At 40.2% G+C, this 20,895-nt stretch overlaps 1 protein-coding gene across 1 annotated transcript in view; it reads right to left on the bottom strand.

Moving 5' to 3' along the window:
* Positions 1-6,658: 6,658 nt before the first annotated feature.
* SLMAP (sarcolemma associated protein) overlaps positions 6,659-20,895 on the bottom strand; it is a 167,877-nt gene continuing 153,640 nt past the window's right edge. The window contains 4 exon segments of the mRNA XM_020969105.2: positions 6,659-8,523; positions 12,060-12,194; positions 17,115-17,286; positions 18,543-18,660. Coding sequence (XP_020824764.1) covers positions 8,431-8,523; positions 12,060-12,194; positions 17,115-17,286; positions 18,543-18,660 — 518 coding nt within the window. The 3' untranslated portion in view covers positions 6,659-8,430.

Here is a 20,895-nt window from a genome sequence, read left to right as displayed (position 1 = left end):
ACTGCACCAACAAGCTGCCCAAAACTCAGTATTTTTAAAAAATCTCGGGGAATGTGGTGTATGCTTTGGAGTTCCAGTATATTCATTTAACTGACATTTATGAGGCACTATATCTCAAATAATGAAGTGGCCCTTCTCCCTTGACAAGGCAAACTCCTCTGCATGCACAAATGATCCCATTCTATCTCTTCTTCTCCAGCAGACTTCCCTCTATCCACCACAATCTCACCCCACCTACTGGCTGCTTTCTTATTGCCTATAAACATGCCCTGTCTCCCCCATTTTTGAAAAACTCCCACTTGATCTGATCATCCCCAATAGCTACTATTCCATATCCTTCCCCTTTTTGTGGTTAAACTCCTTGAGAAGGCAATTAAGTCTGTGGCTCCACTTCCTCTCCTCTCACTCTGCAGTCTAGTTTTCACCTCATTATTCAACTCAATCTTAATGGACAAACTAATGGACTTTTCTCAGTTCTCATCCTTCTTGGCCTTTCGGCATGAAGCCTTTGACAATGGCAATCATACTCCTCTTCAGAATCTCTTCCTGCTAGGTTTTCATGACTGCTCTCCTGGCTCTCTTCCCTCCTGTCTGAATGCTCCTTCTCAGACTCCTTCGCTGGATCTCCATTCATGCAAGTCATACCCACTAATGGGGTGTCCCTAAAGGCTTTGTCCTGGGCCCTCTCCTCTTCTACCTCTATGCAATTTTGCTTAATCTCATCAGTTCTCATGGTTTCAATTATCCAACAATTACGCCAATGACTCTCAGATCTACTTACTGAGCCCCATTATTGCTCAAGTTTCACATTTCCAACTGACCATTGGATATCTTGAACTAGATGATTTGTAGAATGACTTCATTATCTTTCTCTCCAAATCCTCCCTCCTTCTGACCTTCCATAAAACTGCTGGCATCCTCCTCCTCCTCCTCCTCCAAGTCATCCAGGCTTACAACTAGGTGTCATCCTTGACTCCTCATTCTCTTGTCCCCTCATATCCAATCAGTGTCCAGTAAGCAGCGTCATTTCTATCTTCCTAAACATAACCCTCCCTCCACCCCACTCTTTGCTCTGCCACTGCCACCATCCTGGCATACGCCCTACGACATCTCACACCTAGACCACTGCAACAGTTTTCTGGTCCGTCTTCCTGCTTCAAATTTCCCCCCACTCCAATCCACCTCCAGATTGTCAAAGTGCAGGTCTGACCACGTAACTCCCCTATTCGACAGACTCTGGTGGCTTCTCATTTACCTCCAGGATCACATATAAGAAGCCTCTGGCTTTTAAAGTCCTTTAGAACCTGACCCCTCCTTACCTTCCCTGCCTTTTGCTTTCCTGCCTCTTTCATCTCTAGAATGTTTTCCAGTGTCACCATCATCAACAGGAAATACTATTAGTTTCCCAGGCTTCTAGAACAGCTTCACTTTTCAAACAAAAACATCAAGGAGAGGGTAGATGGACTCGCAAATCATTTCTATGTATTTCCAACGCTGTCCGGAGTCAGTTTATCAACAACTTTATTCAAGTCATTTTTCCACATCTCCCAGATCATGGTTTCTATAATTTTTGTTGTTGTAGTTATTGCTGAAAATTTGATGGATCTCGTGCCAGGCATGAAAGGTCGTAAACATCTGGTGGCTGCACTTCTTGGTAAAACCAACACAAAAGAGGGGGAACAAGTAGCCACCGGTGGTTTTGACATCGACATGAGATTCACTCATGGGCTACCATGTGTCCGCTAAGGTCCACTTCACGGAAAGCAGTCAAACAATTTTAATCTGAACATCGTCAGTAATCAGCTTAAACCAAAGAAAAACAATCTCATCATTGTGCAGGTCAGTAAGCGAGCTTTCAGAAACATTCTCCTTAAGACCATTAGAAGCAATTTTCATTCCTTTTAGTTCCTGGGTCTGGTGTCTTCCCAGTATTGTATATATTGAATGTAGTTCACATCATACTGATCTTTTAAAAAAAAAAAGAAAGAAAGAAAGATTAACCACTTCCTTCTCAGTTCCTTTTCCATCACCTTCAGCTCTAAGCAAGGAGAAAGGATTTTAAAAGATCCGAAACAAAGGGTAGTATGTAGTGAGATTAAATTTTATCAGCATAAAAAGTCTTTCACTAGGTTATTAGAAAAACACACACACATGTACAAACTGCAAATACGGGATGGGGGGTGTGTACTTAGACCTTAATTCATATGAAAAAAGGACCTACAGGGCTTTAGTGGGTGCACCCCAAACGCACCGGATGACTTGAGGTTGCTCCAAGTATAGCACCTGAAGTCCTCCTGTAGTCTGCTCTGGTCAGACCACATCTGGTGCATTGAGGAAGGACAACCACAAAGAGAGACCAGGCTAGTGAGGGGCTCAGGAATGGTGCTCCTTGAACAGAAGAATTTATGACCAAACAGGAGAGAGAGAGAGAGAGAGAGAGAGAGAGAGAGAGAGAGAGAGAGAGAGAGAGAGAGAGAGAGAGAGAGAGAGAGAGAAAGAGAGAGAGAGAGAGCGAGAGCGCATTATGAAATGCAAAACGGATAATTCTGATTCCATTAAGTTGAAAAGTTTTTGCACAAACAAAGCCAATGCAACCAAGATTAGGAGGGAAGCAGAAAACTGGGGAAGAATTTTTATAACCAGTGTCTCTCATAAGGTTCTCATTTCTAAAACATACAGAGAACTAAGTTAAATTTATAAGAATACAAGTCATTCCCCAATTGATGAATGGTCAAAGGATATAAACAGACAGTTCTCAGATGAAGAAATTAAAGCCATCTATAGTCATATGAAAAAATGCTCTAAATCACTGTTGATTAGAGAAATGCGAATCAAAACAACTCTGAGGTACCACATCCCACCTATCAGATTGGCCAACATGACAAAACAGGAAAATGATCAATGTTGGAGAAGATGTGGGAGAATTGGAACACTAATGCATTGTTGGTGGAGTTGTGAAATGATCCAACCATTCTGGAGAGCAATTTGGAACTATGCCCAAAGAGCTATAAAAATGTGCATACCCTTTGACCCAGCAATAGCACTTCTAGGGCTGCATCCCAGAGAGATCATACAAATGGGAAAAGGATCCACATGTACAAAAGTACTGATAGCAGCTCTCTCTGTGGTGGCAAAGAACTGGAAATCAACGAATGGCTGAACAAGGTGTGGTATATGAATGTAATGGAATACTCTTGTGCTATAAGAAATGATAAGCAGGCAGACTTCAGAAAAACCTGGAAAGACTTGTACGGACTGATGCTGAGTGAAGTGAGCAGAACCAGAAGTTGTACAAAGTAACAGTCATAATGTGTGATGACAAACTTTGATAGACTTAGCTCTTCTCAGCAATGCAAGGATCCAAGACATCTCCAAAAGTTTCAGGATGGAAAATGCCATCCACAGCCAGAGAAAGAACTGTGGAGTTGGAGTGCAGATCAAAGCACACTATTTGCTCTTTTTTTCCCCTTCTGTTTTGTTTTGTTTCTTCTTTCTTGTGGTTCCTCCTATTGGTTCTAATTTTTCTTTACAACATGACTAATGTGAAAAGATGTTTAAAAAAAATAATTTGTATTGCCTAATACAAAAACAAACGAACAGTGCTCCTTGACAATGCGTTGATTGAGGCGAGTGGGGATGTTTAACTTGGAGTCATTCTCTTAAGAGATCTGAGGCAAAATCTTCCACTAATTTGAAAGGTTAGCCTATAGAAGATAATGTAAACTTGTTCTGTTTGGCTCTGAGTAGATGAAAGACCAATGCGGGAAAAGTTAGAGAGAGGTGGATTTGGGTTTGATGTAAAAGTAAATGTAACATAACTTGATCCAGACCTGTGATTTCTTTGGTGAAAGAACTTCTAGAGTAGAAAATTACAAAGTTCCTCCTTTGATTCATAATCACTTAACATCCCAGAACCCATACAGCTCTCTAAGTTACAAGTATGCCACACACACATCTTGTAACTTAGAGAGCTGTGAGGGTTCTGAGACGTTAGGTAATTTATTTGCCCAAAGTCATTTAGCTAATAGGTTTAGTAGGCTCAACAAGACATCGGCAAGGAAACACTGATCTATAGGCAACTTCAGTAAATGAAAAGACATTTTGAGCAAAGAAAATCTTAAAACAACTTTAGGAGGAAAAACATCTCTAAGACTTTTAACATCAACATTGCTTACCTTGACAACGCTTGCCCTCTCAGTCAGCACCAAAGCTCACAGCCTGCGGATACAAATTCATTGAGCAAAGACACACAGTTCAGATGACACTGGGTTCATTCATGACCAAGGGGCAATTATCAGAAGTCCTAGGGCTAAAATGGATCATGCCCTTTTTTTGCCTAAAATCTCCTTTAAGAAAAGAAATGATTAATTTCTTGTTCTTTATGGTTTTCTTGAGTCTTCTCAGCTCTGAAATATCTGCCTCAGTCCACCTACTGATCTCAAATCACTTATCATGCCCTGCCTCAATTTCCCCATATGTAATATAGGGATAACAATAGCACTTATCTCCCAAGGTTGATATAAGGAAAAAACATTTGTAAAAGATTCTACAAACCTTAAAGCGCTAAATAAATTCTAATTGTTATTATTACCAATCACTGATCCTCAAAAGGATCCATGTCCTAGATGGCATTTTAATTTAACGGTCTGTATTTAGAATAAACCAAATTACTAAAATAGAAAAATAAATTACACAACCATGTTAACACATTACAAGTGTGTTATAAAGAAAGACATTATTATAAAAGTAATATGACTTCTTGGCATGACTAAATTTAAGAGTCAAAAAACTGGCTATGATTTTTAAAATTCCCAGTGGAAGATATGCTGAAGGCTATTCCTAGATGTTGCCAGAGAAATAAAAATGTTTTGTATGCCACAGCAAGATGACTTAAGCAGGTGGAAGGTCATATTCATTCTGAATGGTCTCTCAGCCCTGTCTTCACAGAGGGCCTATGTACTCAAACGAAAAAGGCATTTGCCAGAAGTTGGCATAGCTCCTGATAGAGACACTGGCCTACTTATTAGTACGGGTTATTTTAAGAAAGTTGTTTTCAGGCCAAAGAAGCCCTAGCTGGCACTGGGGAGAAGACTGGAATCCAGACACAGGGAAAAGGGGAATGGGGAATGCAGGTTTTGGCTCGTTTCTATGACCCTGGGAATGTCACTCGCCCTCATAGACCTCAGTTTCCCCTTCAAGTGTCCATCAAAAGCTCTTTCCAGATGGATTTTATCCTTTACCCAGTCTGCAAAGCTCCCTTATGCAGGCACGTCGAAGCAGAGTCCCCTGCCTACAAGAGATGCCTGATAATATGTGTGTTTGTGCATATGTGTGTGATTTTAGAGTGAGTGGCAAAGGCAGGTGTGTGACCTGGGCAAGGCCATTTACTCAGGTCATTTTCCCGATCTGCAAAATAAGGATATTAGAGAAGATGATCTTTAAGGTTCCTTCCACTTCAGTGATTCTATATATCCAAATAAACGACATCATGCATGGAAGTGAGCGAGGCCCTCTCTAAGGCAGTTTCCTTGGGAGACCGACTGCTAATTCTATCATGATGGCAGGGCCCCACGTAGCACTTGACACTTAGATGCTTGCTGGATGGATATATTGCTAGATTTGGGGACTGCCTTCTGAGCCAGGAGCATGTTCTTCTGCTTGACTTCGATGGGGACAGATTTTCATCCTTATAATTTTGATCTTTGGAAATAAAAGTCATCTGGATTTAGGTTTAGTGAATAAATGAGTGATCAAGCTGGGAAGTAACATTTTTGCCTGAAACAAAACAAAACCCAACCTTTATGGTTATATCTGATATGAGGAAGAGGTGTGTATATCTCTGTGTATGTATGTGTGTGTTTGTGTGTGTGTCTAACAACAGTTCCAAGAGAAGCAATAAAAACCTGCTTCTAGCAACAACCACACTGCTTAAGCAAAGGTACTGTCTTGACAGGGGATAACACTAATTTATGGTGGTGTTGTGTGAAAAAAGAATTAGCTGATTTAGTAGAACATTTTGTATATATAAGTATGGTAGGCTGTTACCATCAAATAGCTATAACCAGCTTTTAAGTCAAAAGTTCAGTCAACTCATTTTAAATATGTCAAAATATTTTAAAATATTTTCCCTTATTTTAAAAACCAGAAAACTTCAGCTCCTGCAGATCAAATAAAAAAGTTGCCATGGGAGCTTGGAATTGGTATTCAGAAAGTTAAGGGCGCGTATGTACGTATAAATTTGTTGTTCCTAAAACATCTTCACCTCTCATGGTAGAAATGATTGTCAAGTTATCTTGCCTGATTACAATATCTCAGTATTTGTATTAGGATAAAAATATCCAGATGCGAAATTGAGTGAAAACAAGAAGATGGTTGCTTACAAACACTGGGTTCATATCACATAATTGTTTCACTATTTTATGTTAAGGGACTGGAGCTTTTCAACACTCTCAGTTATGAAAAGGAAAGAAATGTTAGGGGTAGGAGATTTATGAATGATCTAATTAAACAAGGCTTACAGTTTTTTACAAATCTCTAAGAATACCAAACATACCATATGTAGGTGACTGTCACACTGCCATTTGAGGACCGGTGCATTATGAACCCAGCAGTAATGTCAACCCCAAAGATTTCAAATGAGATCCAACTCAAACATGCATAGGGAGAGTAAAGTTATTTTATTAAATCATGCACATCACGTGTGTTAGTGCAAATAGTTTAATCTGTATTCCAGAAATTCTATTGTACTTTATATCTTTACAAAATAGATTTAAAACAATTATTTACTTTAAAAAATGTAATTCTGAAGTTAAGCATTTCAGAACAATATTTGCAATAACCTATATACAAGAGGTACAGAGTACCACTGGCATATGAGCATTCTGTGGGGCAATAGCTTTCTGCAACAGAAAAATGGTGAAATGAACAAGGTGATATTTTCTACAAGTCATTTGTGGACTAATTCTTCCATAAATCTAATGGTTCTCTCAACAGCAAATCCCCAATAGCTTAAAATATAACCTTTAACATATAAACAATGACCCCCAAAACCTCACAAGGCAAATTATATACTAAACTCCTATTTAAGTATTTGGCGAGGCCTGTAGATTGCCATGGAGAAACCAAGCCAATTCATTGAGTTTTTTCTCATCTCCAGTTTCTAAGAAATCTTCACTCCATTAATACTTCGGTATATTATAGAGATTTCAGTAAACTTTATTGACATAACCATTGAGCTACAAAAAATTGTAGCTCACTTTTTGACTGGGGCATTTAACTGATAAGATCCCAACTGAAGTAGTGCTTCTCATGAACAAAACTACTCAGTTTAAAAAAATGACAAAAACAAAACAAAAAACCCAAAAAACCAAAGTCACTTGTGTCCATAACCGTAAGATTCATTCCCTGGGTTTACAGCAATTCACCTCGTCCAGTAAATCGATCAGCTATAGATGCACTCCAAACTCTTGTAACAAAGTTAAGCCAATAAAAGTTTATCTAAAGAAGACACATTTTCCTTCTTTAAAGCAGTGTTTGGAAGAATAAGTGAGGAGGAAAAAAAACCAAACAAACCATGCCTCCTAAAATGTTGTAGATGAGAAAGTAAAGAAATGGTCTCTCTACTTTGAATGCATAAAATTGAATAAATTACTTTCCAATTGAATAGTTTGGTTTACTGTTGCTGTAGTTGTGAAATGATTATCTTTTTGCTCCCAGAAATACTTCAGTTCACTCAAGAAAATACACACACTCTTACAAAGTTTTTCCAGGCTGATGCCATCCACAACTTCAAGTCACATTAAGGCTGTACCAAAAAGCATGTATATTTCTCAAACTGCTGCTAAAACAGAACCTTTCCCAAATGTGTCTTTTTCTTGAAAAAAATCTATGGAAGTAGCAGTTGTCTCTAAGTCTTGTTCCCAATAGCTCAGTGGTTTATAGCAAGTAAAAATGGTGTCAATATGTAAAAAAAATATATGTGCATATATTTATTTCAAAACGATAGGCACTGAGCACACAGCGCCTCTTTTCCCATGTATGTATTTACCAGTTGTTTGATTTGGGGAGGTGTCCAATCAGAAAATGAATTATCTGGCAATCAGCATCTAGAGTAAAATAGCCATAAACCTAAACGTTATAAATAATTTGGTACCAAGAAGCCTACTTTAGGCCACCATTATATTTAGAATCTCAACATACTAATTAAAAAATTACATGAAAAATTGCAAGCAAATTATTGCTTACAGTAGAATAAAGTCACAATTTTATTCCCTCTTTATAGACAGATACATTTTATACAATTTAGAGCAATGACCCCGACTGTTCTTGTCTTGCACTTCTGTTGTGTTAAGAGGTAAAAAGGAAGAAAATGGGTCTGTTCTCCCCGCCAGCTTCTAAGAGGAGGGCAGGGTATGGAACCAACCAAAGTTCTCATGGTGAAGCTCTGGTTAGGCCTGGTACGTACAGCACTACAGCTGTCACAGCTACCAGAGCTGCCAACATGGGCATCCAAGGCCAGTGTCTCTGTGTAGAAAGAAACCAAGAGTCAATATCACATTTCCCTCAGGCCTTTCATACCAACTAGTGAACTAAGCCCTCTGTCCAAAGAAGCTTGAGGCCTCATCACAAAGCACAGTGAATCGTAATTCTACCTCTCACTGTCAGAAAATCTTGACTTCTTAAACCAGGAGACTCATTTAAAAAACAAAAAAGGCAATCTGACTGGCAGGTACAATTCCAGTGGCCAACTATGCAGAAGGGTAACACATCACCAGGAAATGTCCTTAGCCGTTCTCAACCTGGCTACACATTTGGCACCTAGAAGAGAGACTTCTGTTAAACCTCTCGGGATTGAAACTCCTTTATTCATGCTATACCAAGATTTTTCAGCAGTCTAAAGTAATGAACTGTACAGAGGTACTTCCGCCACAACACATTTAGACTAAATTTTAGGTTTCTCAATTCAAGGCCCAGCATGTGTTAAGGGCAAGTCTATGGGGGGGGGGGAGGTAGACTGGGGTAAGGGGTAGAATGACCTGAACACCACACGAGACTTAAAAAATAGATAGTTTAAAACCTGTGCTAAATTCCACTTGGTATACTTCAGGTAGACTTCTGACCCAATTTAGCGCAGTTTGCATACTGGTTCCATGTTAAACAAATCTGCCCACCAATTAGAGAAATGCCATGGGCTATGCAAACCAACCCTGAAATCAACCCTAAGTCTTTCCTTTTAGGACCAACCTGATCTTGTTATCAGCTTTCCTTTCATTTGTTCCCGGCGGGGATCGACCACCTCCCCCCCCCACCTCCCCCCAGAACAAAAACCAATAAAGCTGAACTGCTTTTAAACTAATGTTTTCTCTTTAACAAGTCAGAGATCAGAAAGCTATGGCCAAGGGTGTGTTGGACGAGAGGAGCCGTGCAGGCTTAATTAGGTCTGGGAAAACGAGTCCATTATTCCAATTTCATCCTTTTTCATCTTCTTCACAGCCATAGTGAAAAGAGAAAAAGTATTAAACAACTGCCACAGTATTAAGGGGATGAGTTGGGGAGGAAAAGGAAGCTGGCTTAACAATGGAGAGGCAAACTCTTCATTTCTTGTTCAAACCTGAGTGAACTTGTCATTTTCTTTTGGAGAGCACTGACCGACACTGCAGCACTAGAGACAGAAAGTTTACTCTGCTTTTGCGAGAGACAAAGACCCAGCTGAAAGCTGAACACTGAACAACTGGGACATTTGGAATCAATTCATGGTTAGCATTACCACAAAGGAAACAGACAGAACATTACATAATTAGTTGACTGTTGAGCTTGGTGGGAGGAAGCACAAATGAAGGGTTTGCTTCAGGAAACAAAACACCTGTGTTGTTCCCCCATGCACTAGTTTACAAATATGGCACAAAGAGGTGACAGGGACGGACAGACATCGACTCAACAGGGTGCTTGTACCTTTCTCTACCACAATGGACCGTAACACCAAAACAGGAAAGCCAGGAATAGGCCGATGAAAACGGCTGGGACGGGTTGGAATATGGACGGCTAAAGAAGGGAAGGGAATTAAAAATCATTTTGTGCTCTAAAAATCAGATCAGAGATTTAGATGGGGGAAAGCTAAGTCACAGCATTAAGTTTGGCATGAATCAGAATGTATGAAAGACATCTAACACAATTACAGAATGCCGGATTGTCATACACCAAATCAGCACATTACTCCCTTCAAACAAACAAGTCAAGGAAATTAGTGTAGGTTTCACCACCACACCAAATGGAATTTAATTTAGGAAAAATGCCTGGTTCAATTTTACGTTAACTTGCCAAACTATTTGTTAGTGTACTGCTTTGTGATAGGACCTATATGCACAAAATAACTTTGGCCAAGGTAACCGCTGGAAATCACTAACGATTTATGATCCATATAGTTACTTCCTGACTCTCAGACAAGGTCTCAGATCAATCAGGCGGAGTCACTTCTGCACCCTCTGGTGTGGAGGACGCTTCCTAGGGTTGCATTAGGCACCAAAGTAACCATGAATGATCCTCCCTTTCAAAAAAGACATCAAAGAAGCTGTGGGGTTTTAAGTTACATGACATCAGAGGGATCATATTAAACTGGCAAAATATACTCCAGTCAATTATTTCTCTGAAGAAGTCACTGTGCTATTCCCGAAACAAATTTCAATCGTGAGGTGCATCTCTCTGGGTGCATATGTGTATGTGCATTAATAGAACACGTGCTTGAATCATTTTTATATAGTGAAACGGCAAGTTTCTTTTGAGCAAAAACCATTTTACTTTGGAATTCTTGTTTATTTTTAAACATCACTACGGAGATAAGTTATTGGTTCTAATGATACTGAGGGCTACAATTCTGATTATGCTAGATGCCTTTTTAGGGTAATTTTTTTTTTTTAGAAATAGAACTGAATTTCCACAATCAGGACGGTAACTAAAACTAAAGAAAGAAGTAACCTCAAAACATGAATTTATCATAGAGTCCTCATACAGCTATTAAGATAAAAATAAACCATTATCACTTGGTGGTAAAAACTCCATCCATGGCTTATCACCAATTTAAGAGGCCTCGACTCGTGAAACAAGTCTTAATTATATGCCAACAGAGAATGTTCTGGGGGCAGGACAAATTGCACGTGACCAGTGAATTGCACGACTACCTACGTGTGCAGTGGTGCTGCCAATCAAGCCTCATGCCAGCGTCCACAAAAAAAAAAAAGCGTCAGTCACAACCACTGCAGTTCCCAAAGCAGTGACAGGAGACTTAGAAGAGTCAAAGCTACTAACACTTGCAAAGTCAGTCACATGAAAGAACACCCACCAGTGAAAGCTCACGAGGTCGGCGATAACCAAATACACACAACAACATTAAGGGTAACTAATGTTTCTTTTAAAAAGCAAATACAAATTCAAAGTGTTGTTATTCATGATCCGTATCATAACATCCTTGATTATACAAATATTTTCCAATATTTCCAAGAAAGAGAAAAGATTGGAGTAAACTTCTATCTTTCTAATCTTAGCTAGAGAGAATTATGCCATCATGAAATTTTCATTAGATATGATGGAAAAACCCCTGGGCACTGGTATTGTCTGTATCCAAAAAGAAGGGATAAACGTCTTCTTCTGCTCATATAGGTCATAGAAGTCTCTGGGTGGGGTAACCCAGAGATTAGAATGGAAGACAAGTCAACTGTGGAGGGTGAGAATTTCAGACCTCACCCTTAGAACAGATGATGGTTGTCAGAGGACGCTTCCTCTTCTTGCAATTTAGTGTTTCCCTCACCAAGGCCCCAGTACTTACCCATATCTGTGTCTCTAAAAGGGGAAATTCTCACCATACCTGCTGACCACCACAGTGATTCCACAAATGACTTCCTTTCTTTGGGGATGATGGGCCTAGGTGTCTACCATGACACCGGTGGGGAGGACAGCCAAGAACATGGAGAGTTCTAGGACTCTGTCATAGGTACTTGGGGATAACAACTGAAGCCCTGCATTCTCCGTACCTCATCCAAACCAACCCCAAGTTTGTAAAGACTTACATTGTTTCCTTTTTCTTGTAGCTGCTTCAGGGTGTCTTGACATTGTCTGAGCTCACTGGTGATGGACTGTTTTTCCTGCTCGGTCCTTTCAAACTTCAGCTCCAGCTCTGAGAGTTGAGTCTGTGTCCTTTCATACTACAGGCAAAGAAAAAACAGTGGGCAGACCCCACTTAGAATGGGTGTGGAGCCAGGCTTCTTCTCCACAGGCTTCTACACTATCCTGGACAAACGTGGAAGGGGGAGAAGTCTTTCTTGGAGGAGCCTTCACTGTGACCCAATGGCACCAGCCCTTTCTGGCCAGGGAGCTTTAACATTTACTATCAGTCTTTATCTATCTTGCATCTCTAAAGCAAGTCCCTCCCCCATCCCACCAAAGTTCCAAGAGAAGATAAGGGAAAAGAAATTTCACTCCAAAACTTAAGTGATAAAAGCCAATAGGAATGTCTACTCCTCTGTGGGAAACACCCACAGCCCTCTAGTCTTTGAGTCCTGAAGCCCCCAAGGGTATATCTGGTTATGGGCCTCCCAATCTACACCACCATCGAGCCCACCTCTCTTATCTTCTCAGCCCCTGGTTTATAACCCAACACCTTCGTCTTCCCCTTTTTCCATCCCTCCCACCTGGTTTCTTCTAGTCTACCCCCACCAAGTCCTTCACAGGTATCTCTCCACTCATAGGGCTGCCACCGTCGTCCATATACTCTCCCTCAGACTATTTAACAGATGCCTAGATGATCTCCCTGTTTCTAGCCTTCCACACAAACTCTTCAGCCTAGATAAATCTGGCCGCATTAATCCCCACTATAAACTGTGCACATTCTGCCCCAACTGGGCCACTCAGCTTTCCCCTGAACTTGACATTCCAATGTCTAAGCTCTCCCCGTGCCTGGAAGGCAGTCTCTCCTCATTTCCTACTCCTTAGAATTCACAGCTTCCTGTAAGGCTCAGTTCCAGTACCATCGTCTCCATGGAGCCTTCCCAAGTTGTTCAACTATTAATCTATTCTCCCTTCTTTAACTTTTTTTAGTGAGTTTCTACACTTGGGTAACTGCTGTACAGTAGAATATAAGCTCTTGGAGGACAAGCTCTTTGCTTCTTCAGCCCTAGAACCTAGGCACAGTGCCTTGACTGAATTCAGCTCGTATTAAATGTTTTATGAATTAAATGGACTTGACATTAGCAATGTTCTGAAACGGAAAGTAACCGCTATTTTGAATTTAAGTACCTACATGTTAGATGCTGTGATTGTGTGTGCTACTGACAAAACACACAGCAGTACAGACAGAAAGATGGGTCTGTGGCTGCACATGAATGGACCATCTCTCCCCCGCGGCGATCTAGTCACAGCCTCTACTTTTCAAGTCCCCAAGGACAAAATTGAAAGGTTTCAAGGGAACAGAAATAGAGGAGTTGTATGTAAGTTAAACAAAATAAACTGAATACAGTTCCTAGGACTTCCAGGTACTGGAAAGGATCTCCTCGACATTGCCGGGGAACCATTTCATTTTGTCACAGTGCCTGGAATTTTATTAATTATGTGGTTTTTTAAAAAAAATGTAAATCACTCTTGGACTGTTAAACCAGATGATCTCCAAGGTCCAGTCAATGCTGGGAGTGCATGTCAAGAGTCAGTCTTGGTGTTAGGACCTCTGAAAACAGATCAGCTGCACTGAAGAAAATGTGGCTGGTTGGTCGGCTGTGGTCCTTTTAGAGGAGGGGGGGGACGGTTTGGCAGATGAGGCACAACCAGCCCAGGGGCCACTGAAGGGGGCGCCCAGAAGGAGTTAGAAAGGCACCCAAGAAACTGCACGGTTCTATTAAAACTCTCCTCAGGGCCAAGCTCCACTGCAGACCCAAGGACAGTCTGACGCGGTGCTCTCTGAGCACCGAGTCTTCTGGCAGCAGTCGGTCCACGTCCGTCTGCCTGGTCAACACGCTCTTACTGTACCCAAGTACCCTAAGCCTTGGCACTGCAATGACAGCACGGGCTCTGACGAGTGGATCAGGGGCTCTGGAGTCAATGTGAAGAAGGCTTCTACTTTCCTGGGTTTGTTCTGCATCTTGACTGCTGCTCCTGTCTGGAGTTCAGCAGAAAGCCTCTTTTTTTTTTTTTAAGGCAACTGGGGTTAAGTGACTTGCCCAGGGTCATACACAGCTAGAAAGTATTATGTTTCTGAGGCCGGATTTGAACTCAGGTCGTCCTGACTCCAGGGCCGGTGCTCTATCCTCTGTGCCACCCAGCTGCCCCCAGAAAGCCTCTTCAACTAAAGTACTCGACTATGCATGCCAATCTAGGCAGGGCACAGATCTGTGACAGAGCAGGTTTGAGACACACCAGCCTCAGTCTGCTGTAGCTCTTCAGAGTATTTTCCATCATGCAATGGAATCCAAAGACCTAGGTTCTAATCCTGCTTCTGCAACCATGTAACCTTGGGCAAGTCACCTCAGCTTCCTCGGTCTGGGTCTCTACTAAATAATGAGACTGGACTGACTAAAAGATCTCCCTTGCCCTGTCATGCTATAAATCTCACGGTCCCGAGTAAGGGAAGCCCTCTGGCAGGGAACACAAGTACATTGAGTTTTTGGATAAGGTGAGTTCCTGACACCAACTGGGTGGTGCAGTGGAGAGAGTGCCAGACTTGGAGTCAGGAAGACTCATCTTCCTCAGTTCAAATCTGGCCTCAGACACTTACTAGATGTGTGACCCTGGGCAAGTCACTGAACCCTGTTTGTCTCAGTTTTCTCATCAGCAAAATAAGCTGGAGAAGGAAATGGCCAACCACTCTAGTATCTGCCAACAAAACCCAAATGGGATCACAAAGGACTGGACACGACTGAAAAAGACTGAACAACATGTTCCTATAATTTCAAAGCCTGAAAAACACTTTGCAAAGCCAAATATAAACATTTCGGAATTCTCTACCACTGGCTTCTTGTCTTACAGCTTCATCCTCACACGAACAACAACAACAGCAGCAGCAGTTGGGCTAAAGTTTACTCTGTGTGTGTGTGCGTGTGCGTGTGTGTGTGTGTGTGCGCGTGCGTGCGCACATGTGTGTGTTGTGTGCGCGCATGTGTGTGTGTGCGTGTGTGTGTGCACATGTGTGCACGTGCGCGAAGTCATTTTGGTTCCTCTAGAAAGCCATTTAGAGATGAACTTCCATGACCTCGTTCAGCTCGTCTGATAAACTGAATAACTTGACATTCTGAGCTCCGTGGGGAATCAGGGAAATGCAGCGGGTGATGTCTGCCAGCAGCCTGAGTCACCCTTTACAGAACTAACCAGTGTCTATCGTCCTTAGCTTGACCTGTAAGAGTGGGGAATATTACCCCAATACTTATGTCTTGATGCTATAAGAGAAAGGAAGGTACAGAAGAAGTGTGGAGAAAAATGCATACAGAGATAAAAAGTAATACCAGTTAATTTCGAGTGAATTCCATATACACGAAGCTTTACATATTCACAAAATTTTGGATAATAGAATAATACACAACAAGTTAAATTAAATACAACAAAAGGAAGGATAAGCCACCTTATATTATAAGAATATAATGATTCCACACAATTATGCCACGTTAATATGAAGCAGGCTGAGAGGGAAATGCACATGAACTACACTGACGAGATCAGACACAGTCAAGTGATTGGCTGCCTTTAATGCAATCCAGTAACTACCACCCCTCAGAGAGGTTGGGACAACATGCTACTGCCATTCACATGGACAGTTAAAGCCTTATTGCATTGACTTACTGTTCAACGACCATCATATTCATGAGAATAATGGAACAAAATGACTAATGCCTTCATATTAACATACAATTAAGCCATCTTCCATAGGCATAATTCCTTCTGGATTATAGAATTATGGAACATGGATGACAAGATGGCTACAAAGTGTTGAGACTGTTCAAACAGTGGCACATGTAATTTGGCACACGATTTGTGATCCAGTAAATGGTAAGTGAAGCCACTCTCTGATTTAACATATTTATCAAAGACTGGAAGAACATATTACAGAATAAAAATACCCACAGAAAACACAAAGAAATTTACAGGTTTTTAGGAACAAACATGAAGACAGAAGAACAATCGTTTCCAAGTTTGACACTACAAAGAAAGGAAAGCAAAAAAAAAAAATTACACTGAATGAACAAATATCTTCTAATCACCAGCATGGGAATGCATTAAAGACTAATTTTCCTTGAGTTGCCTTTCTCATTGCTGTGACTTGTTCATTAAAAAGACCCTTGATCTAGGCTCCCTGGTCAGTAGGTGGACATGCTGCCATATTCCCCTTTCTGTGGGTGGCCAAAATTCTTAGTAGGAAGAGCTGTGCTACTGGCTGTTGAAGAGCCCAACGAGGGCTGGTTTTCTATCAGCACCTCCTGTGATTTCAAAGACCCAGGGGAATGAAAAAAGGCTCCTCATAAAAAAAAGGACTGAGAACTATGGTTTAGATTAATCCCTTATTAATTTCAAGGAAGAGATTACTGAAGCAAAGGTCCCTTAATGCCGATACTACTATGAAGTGCACGCATTACTGGGCATTAGAAGAATGGGCACAGTTAAACCCGAACAGAACCCCCGGGGCTACTCTGCCACAGAATGAAATCTCATGTAACGTAAATCTTCCTAATACATCCAAGGGAGCACAGGAAAGGCATAAAAGGAAGAGGCAGCAGCAGCAAAGGTCAAGCAGACATAGTCAGCTTGCAGTCTGACATTCTGATACTCCTAACTTTGAAAGGCCAGGGAAAGGGCAAACAATCAGAGAAAGTCTACTTACGCAGGATAATTAGCTAGTACACAAGCATTAAAAAGGAAACATAAACTTTGCCAACTAACAAGTGATGCTTTGAACTGGGTCCTCTTCAATTCTCGACACATGTATCATGATACATAAGAACAGATAAATGCCAAGCATTACAGGCATCCATTCAAGTGACATCTGATGCATCTACTGCTTTCCGTTCTGTCTAACCTGAATTAAGATCAGGTGCTTTTGTCATGAAGTCCCATCACAATGGGGTTTGTACAACGTCTCTTCCCTTTACCTCTTTCTGAACAGCCTTTGCTTCATTTTCAGCTTTGTTGAGCAGGGTCTTCCAGCTTGCTGAGTCCCGGAGATGCTGCTCCTTCAAGGATCCCACTTGATTCTCCAGCTCTTTCCGGGTCATTTCAAGGATGCTCAGATCACTGGTAAGTTCTAAGCTCTGCTTCTGAGAGCTGTTAACACAAAAGCCAAGTCACGGTCTGTACTATACAAACTACCCAGAGACCTGCAGGGGCTACACATTTTATTCATTCATTTTCGCTTTTTGGTGAGGAATTCAGGGTTAAGTGACTTGCCCATGGTCACACAGCTAGTAAGTGTCAAGTGTCTGAGGCTGGATTTGAATTCAGGTCCTTCTGACTCCAAGGCCAGAGCTCTATACACTGCACAGAAATTTTATTTTTTAAAGATTTTTACTACTTTAACACAAAGGAAAACAAAATGAGCATTCCCATATACATAGGAAAATAGAAAAAGGAAGACTACACATGAAACTATGAATCTCTGTTACATAAAGCTTGTGTTTCTTTAAAATATATAATTAATTCATTATGTTTAATGCAATTCACAGCTATCCTGCTTTTCTGTGATTCCTCCTGGCTTTCCTTTTGCGTATATTTAAAATTTTATTTTATTCTGAACCTAAACACCAAATAAAACAAGCATTTTCAGAGTAGAAAAAATGTAGGAAAAATGAAGATATCTACTATGCATAGCTTGCTCTGCTTAAATTCACCACATAACTCTCAAAGTTCTCTTATTTGTTTCTGATACCTTCTGCACAGTGAAAAAAGGCTTCAATAAGCTTTCTTTCTTTCTTTTTTGTGGGGAGGGGGTGAGGTAACCCCATCTATCCCAGCTTAAAGCTTCTCCAATTTTGTAGTCAATAAGGGATGAGAATGTCACTTGACACCTAAGTACTACAGCAAGTTGCAATACAAAGAAATACCTGTATTTTTGGGAATTTATAATCTTACTTATTTCTTCTCTTCACATAGCTTTTTAGGATTCATATCACTTGTGATAGTTTGGGATGTATATGTGTGGAGCAGAATCAATAGTACAGATAAGGCAAAATTCATCTGTATTTAAAAGTTAATATGGAATAGAATTTTTGTAGCAGAATCACATTCCTAATAATGCTTTATTTATAGGTAAATATTCCAATGGATTTGCATTCTCTGAGGGAAGTCTAGAATCATGCTCATGGTAGGACAAAACCAGATGGGATAACATACTGGCTTACAGATAATCTTATTATTCAGGGCCTGCCAGTATACCCTGCACAAAATAGCTATTTAATCAACATTGCTGATTTTGTCAAGTTTTATAATGAATATTTCACTACAAAAAGTGTAAAAACATTAAAAAAAGTTAATGTAAAAACTGAGGTAAAGAAATATTCTGCATTCCCTTCTGAATTACATACCTATGCAATTCTTTCTCTTGTTGTTGAAGTTCTGATGAAAGCGAAATATTTTCCTTTTTTAGAGAATGGCATTCTGCTTCCAATATACTCCAGTCTTTTCTCAACTTCTCTAGTTCACCTACAAATTAATCAATCAAAGGATATTACTCCATAATGTGGTCAAATACATTTTATAATAACTAAAAAGACCCATCGATTGGGGAATAGTTAAATAAGCTGTGGTATATGATTGTGACGGAATATTATTGTGCTATAAGAAATGACAAGCAATAGGATTTCAGAGAAACCTGGAAAGACTTATATGAATTGATGCACAGTGAAGCAAACAGAAGCAGAGAATGTTGTACACAGTAACAGCAGTGCTGTTTGCTGAAGAACTGTGTATGACTTAGCTATTCTCAGCAATACAATGTTCGAAGACAATCACAAAGGACTAATGATGAAGCATGCTATCCACCTCCAGAGAAAGACTGAAGCATGTTATTTTTCACTTTCTTTCATTTTTTACTTTAAGATCTTTCATCTTCTTGTACAAAATGACTAATATGGAAATGTTTTACACGATTGTACATGTATAAACATTATCAGTTTGCTTACCATCTCAGGGAAGGGTGAGGGGAGGGAGGGATAGAATTTTGGAACTCAAACTTTTTAAAATAAATATTTAAAAATTTGTTTTAACATGCAGTCGGGGAAAAATAAAACACTATATCACAACTGAAAAAAAAAACTAAGAAGAGGACAAATATCCAACTATCTTAACAGAGAAAATTCCTTACTTTTCCTTAAAATTGATCAGAAGCTTTGTATTTATTTATCATTATTTGGACCTGCAGGTGAGACACAAATCAGATGGATATATTTTGAGATTCATTTAGAACCACATCTCTTTCCATCCCACTGTCAGAATTACTACCATCTTGGAGATGCAGCAGTTATTTGGAGGGGGCGGAGATAGTTTGTTCTATTTAATCTAATTATTATAATGGTACTGAAGAAGTTAGTTTACAAAGTCCCATATAGTATGACTCCATTAAAAATGGTAGCCCCATTTTTACATTCTGGAAACAAAATAAAGAAAAAAAGCTACCAACTCTTTCCTAAACTATAAAACTATTTATCTACAAAACAAGATTTCTTTCCAAATTAAACAGTCTCTCTACTGGGAATATGTGTCATCAGAGAAAAAAGTTATTTGCTCAGTTTCATGGATGTCAGAGGGAAGTCATATCTGATTTGTTTTTTCTGACAATGAAAGGATCTCATTATAAGGACAAAGGGGAATAGATTTACACTCATCCCTTTGGGAAACAGAAGACTGATGGAGAGCTCATGGAAATGTGGGAGGAATCAGAGATGCTCTCCAAGGAACAGGTCATACTTCTTCCTGAACGCTGCCGGCCTTTATGTTATTTTCATTCTAATAAAAAAATCACCAGAAGATGTGATTCCTGTCCAGGATGGTTTACATGAGTAGCCAGGGGTTTGCTTCTAGAAATGGCCAGCATCTAAGTACTGTCATTTTTGAAATTACACTCTTAATGACCTAATGTTCTTGGTGTGAGACTAAAACACAGATGAGGCATCATTTTCTTCATACCATTTACACTTTGTACTGCTAGCGTAATCTAATCTGATATAGATATATTCAGCAGGCTCCATATCCAGATTTTAGACGGCCACTTTCTGTTGGTGAATTCTCATCCTTAAGTCTTCTAGAGAGATGAGTTTTTGCCTTTCTGTGATTTCTAATACCTTTGTTACATGCTTCCAGTACCAGGTGATTATGTACTTGTTATATACTCAGGCTGTCTACATTTGGACAAATACACCTGTGGAGGTGGACGCTTTAAATACAGTTGCTTAGTGAACTTGCAATAGAAAATTACAAATAAAGTACCTGTGATGGGCGTCAATTGCAGCTAGACAATGAAAACAGAAGCAGCATCTTAACATGGTCTACCAAAGTAGAAGTCTGCTACGATTTTCTCCTAATGTGTCTGTTTGGCATGCCTTAACCTAACCAGGGAAGAGTCACATTTGCCATGATGTGGTTGATACTAAAAATAAACACATCAGTAAAGCTTCCAAATGCAGCCTGATCAATCTTGGTACATGGCAAAGCGTGCGCTTCTACATCTGTATGGGTAAGGGTTGAAGAACGGATACAGGACATATTGTGAAAATTCACAGGCTTATTCTTTTCAGAGAGAACAACCCTCCCGCAGAATGTACTGTCCAAGTCCTTTCTGCAGCCTCTCTATCACCCCTCACGGATGGGAGAAAAAGAGGGGGCTACCTATTGTGGGGCAGGGTCCGGCACAGAAGTGCTAGTGCTCTCTCCAAGATGACA

This window comes from Phascolarctos cinereus, unplaced genomic scaffold, assembly GCF_003287225.1.
Source record: "Phascolarctos cinereus isolate Bilbo 61053 unplaced genomic scaffold, phaCin_HiC Scaffold_4;HRSCAF=312, whole genome shotgun sequence".
Classification (NCBI taxonomy): domain Eukaryota; kingdom Metazoa; phylum Chordata; class Mammalia; order Diprotodontia; family Phascolarctidae; genus Phascolarctos; species Phascolarctos cinereus.
Note: the sequence above shows the minus strand (reverse complement) of the source record. Positions and strands in the feature narration are given on the sequence as shown.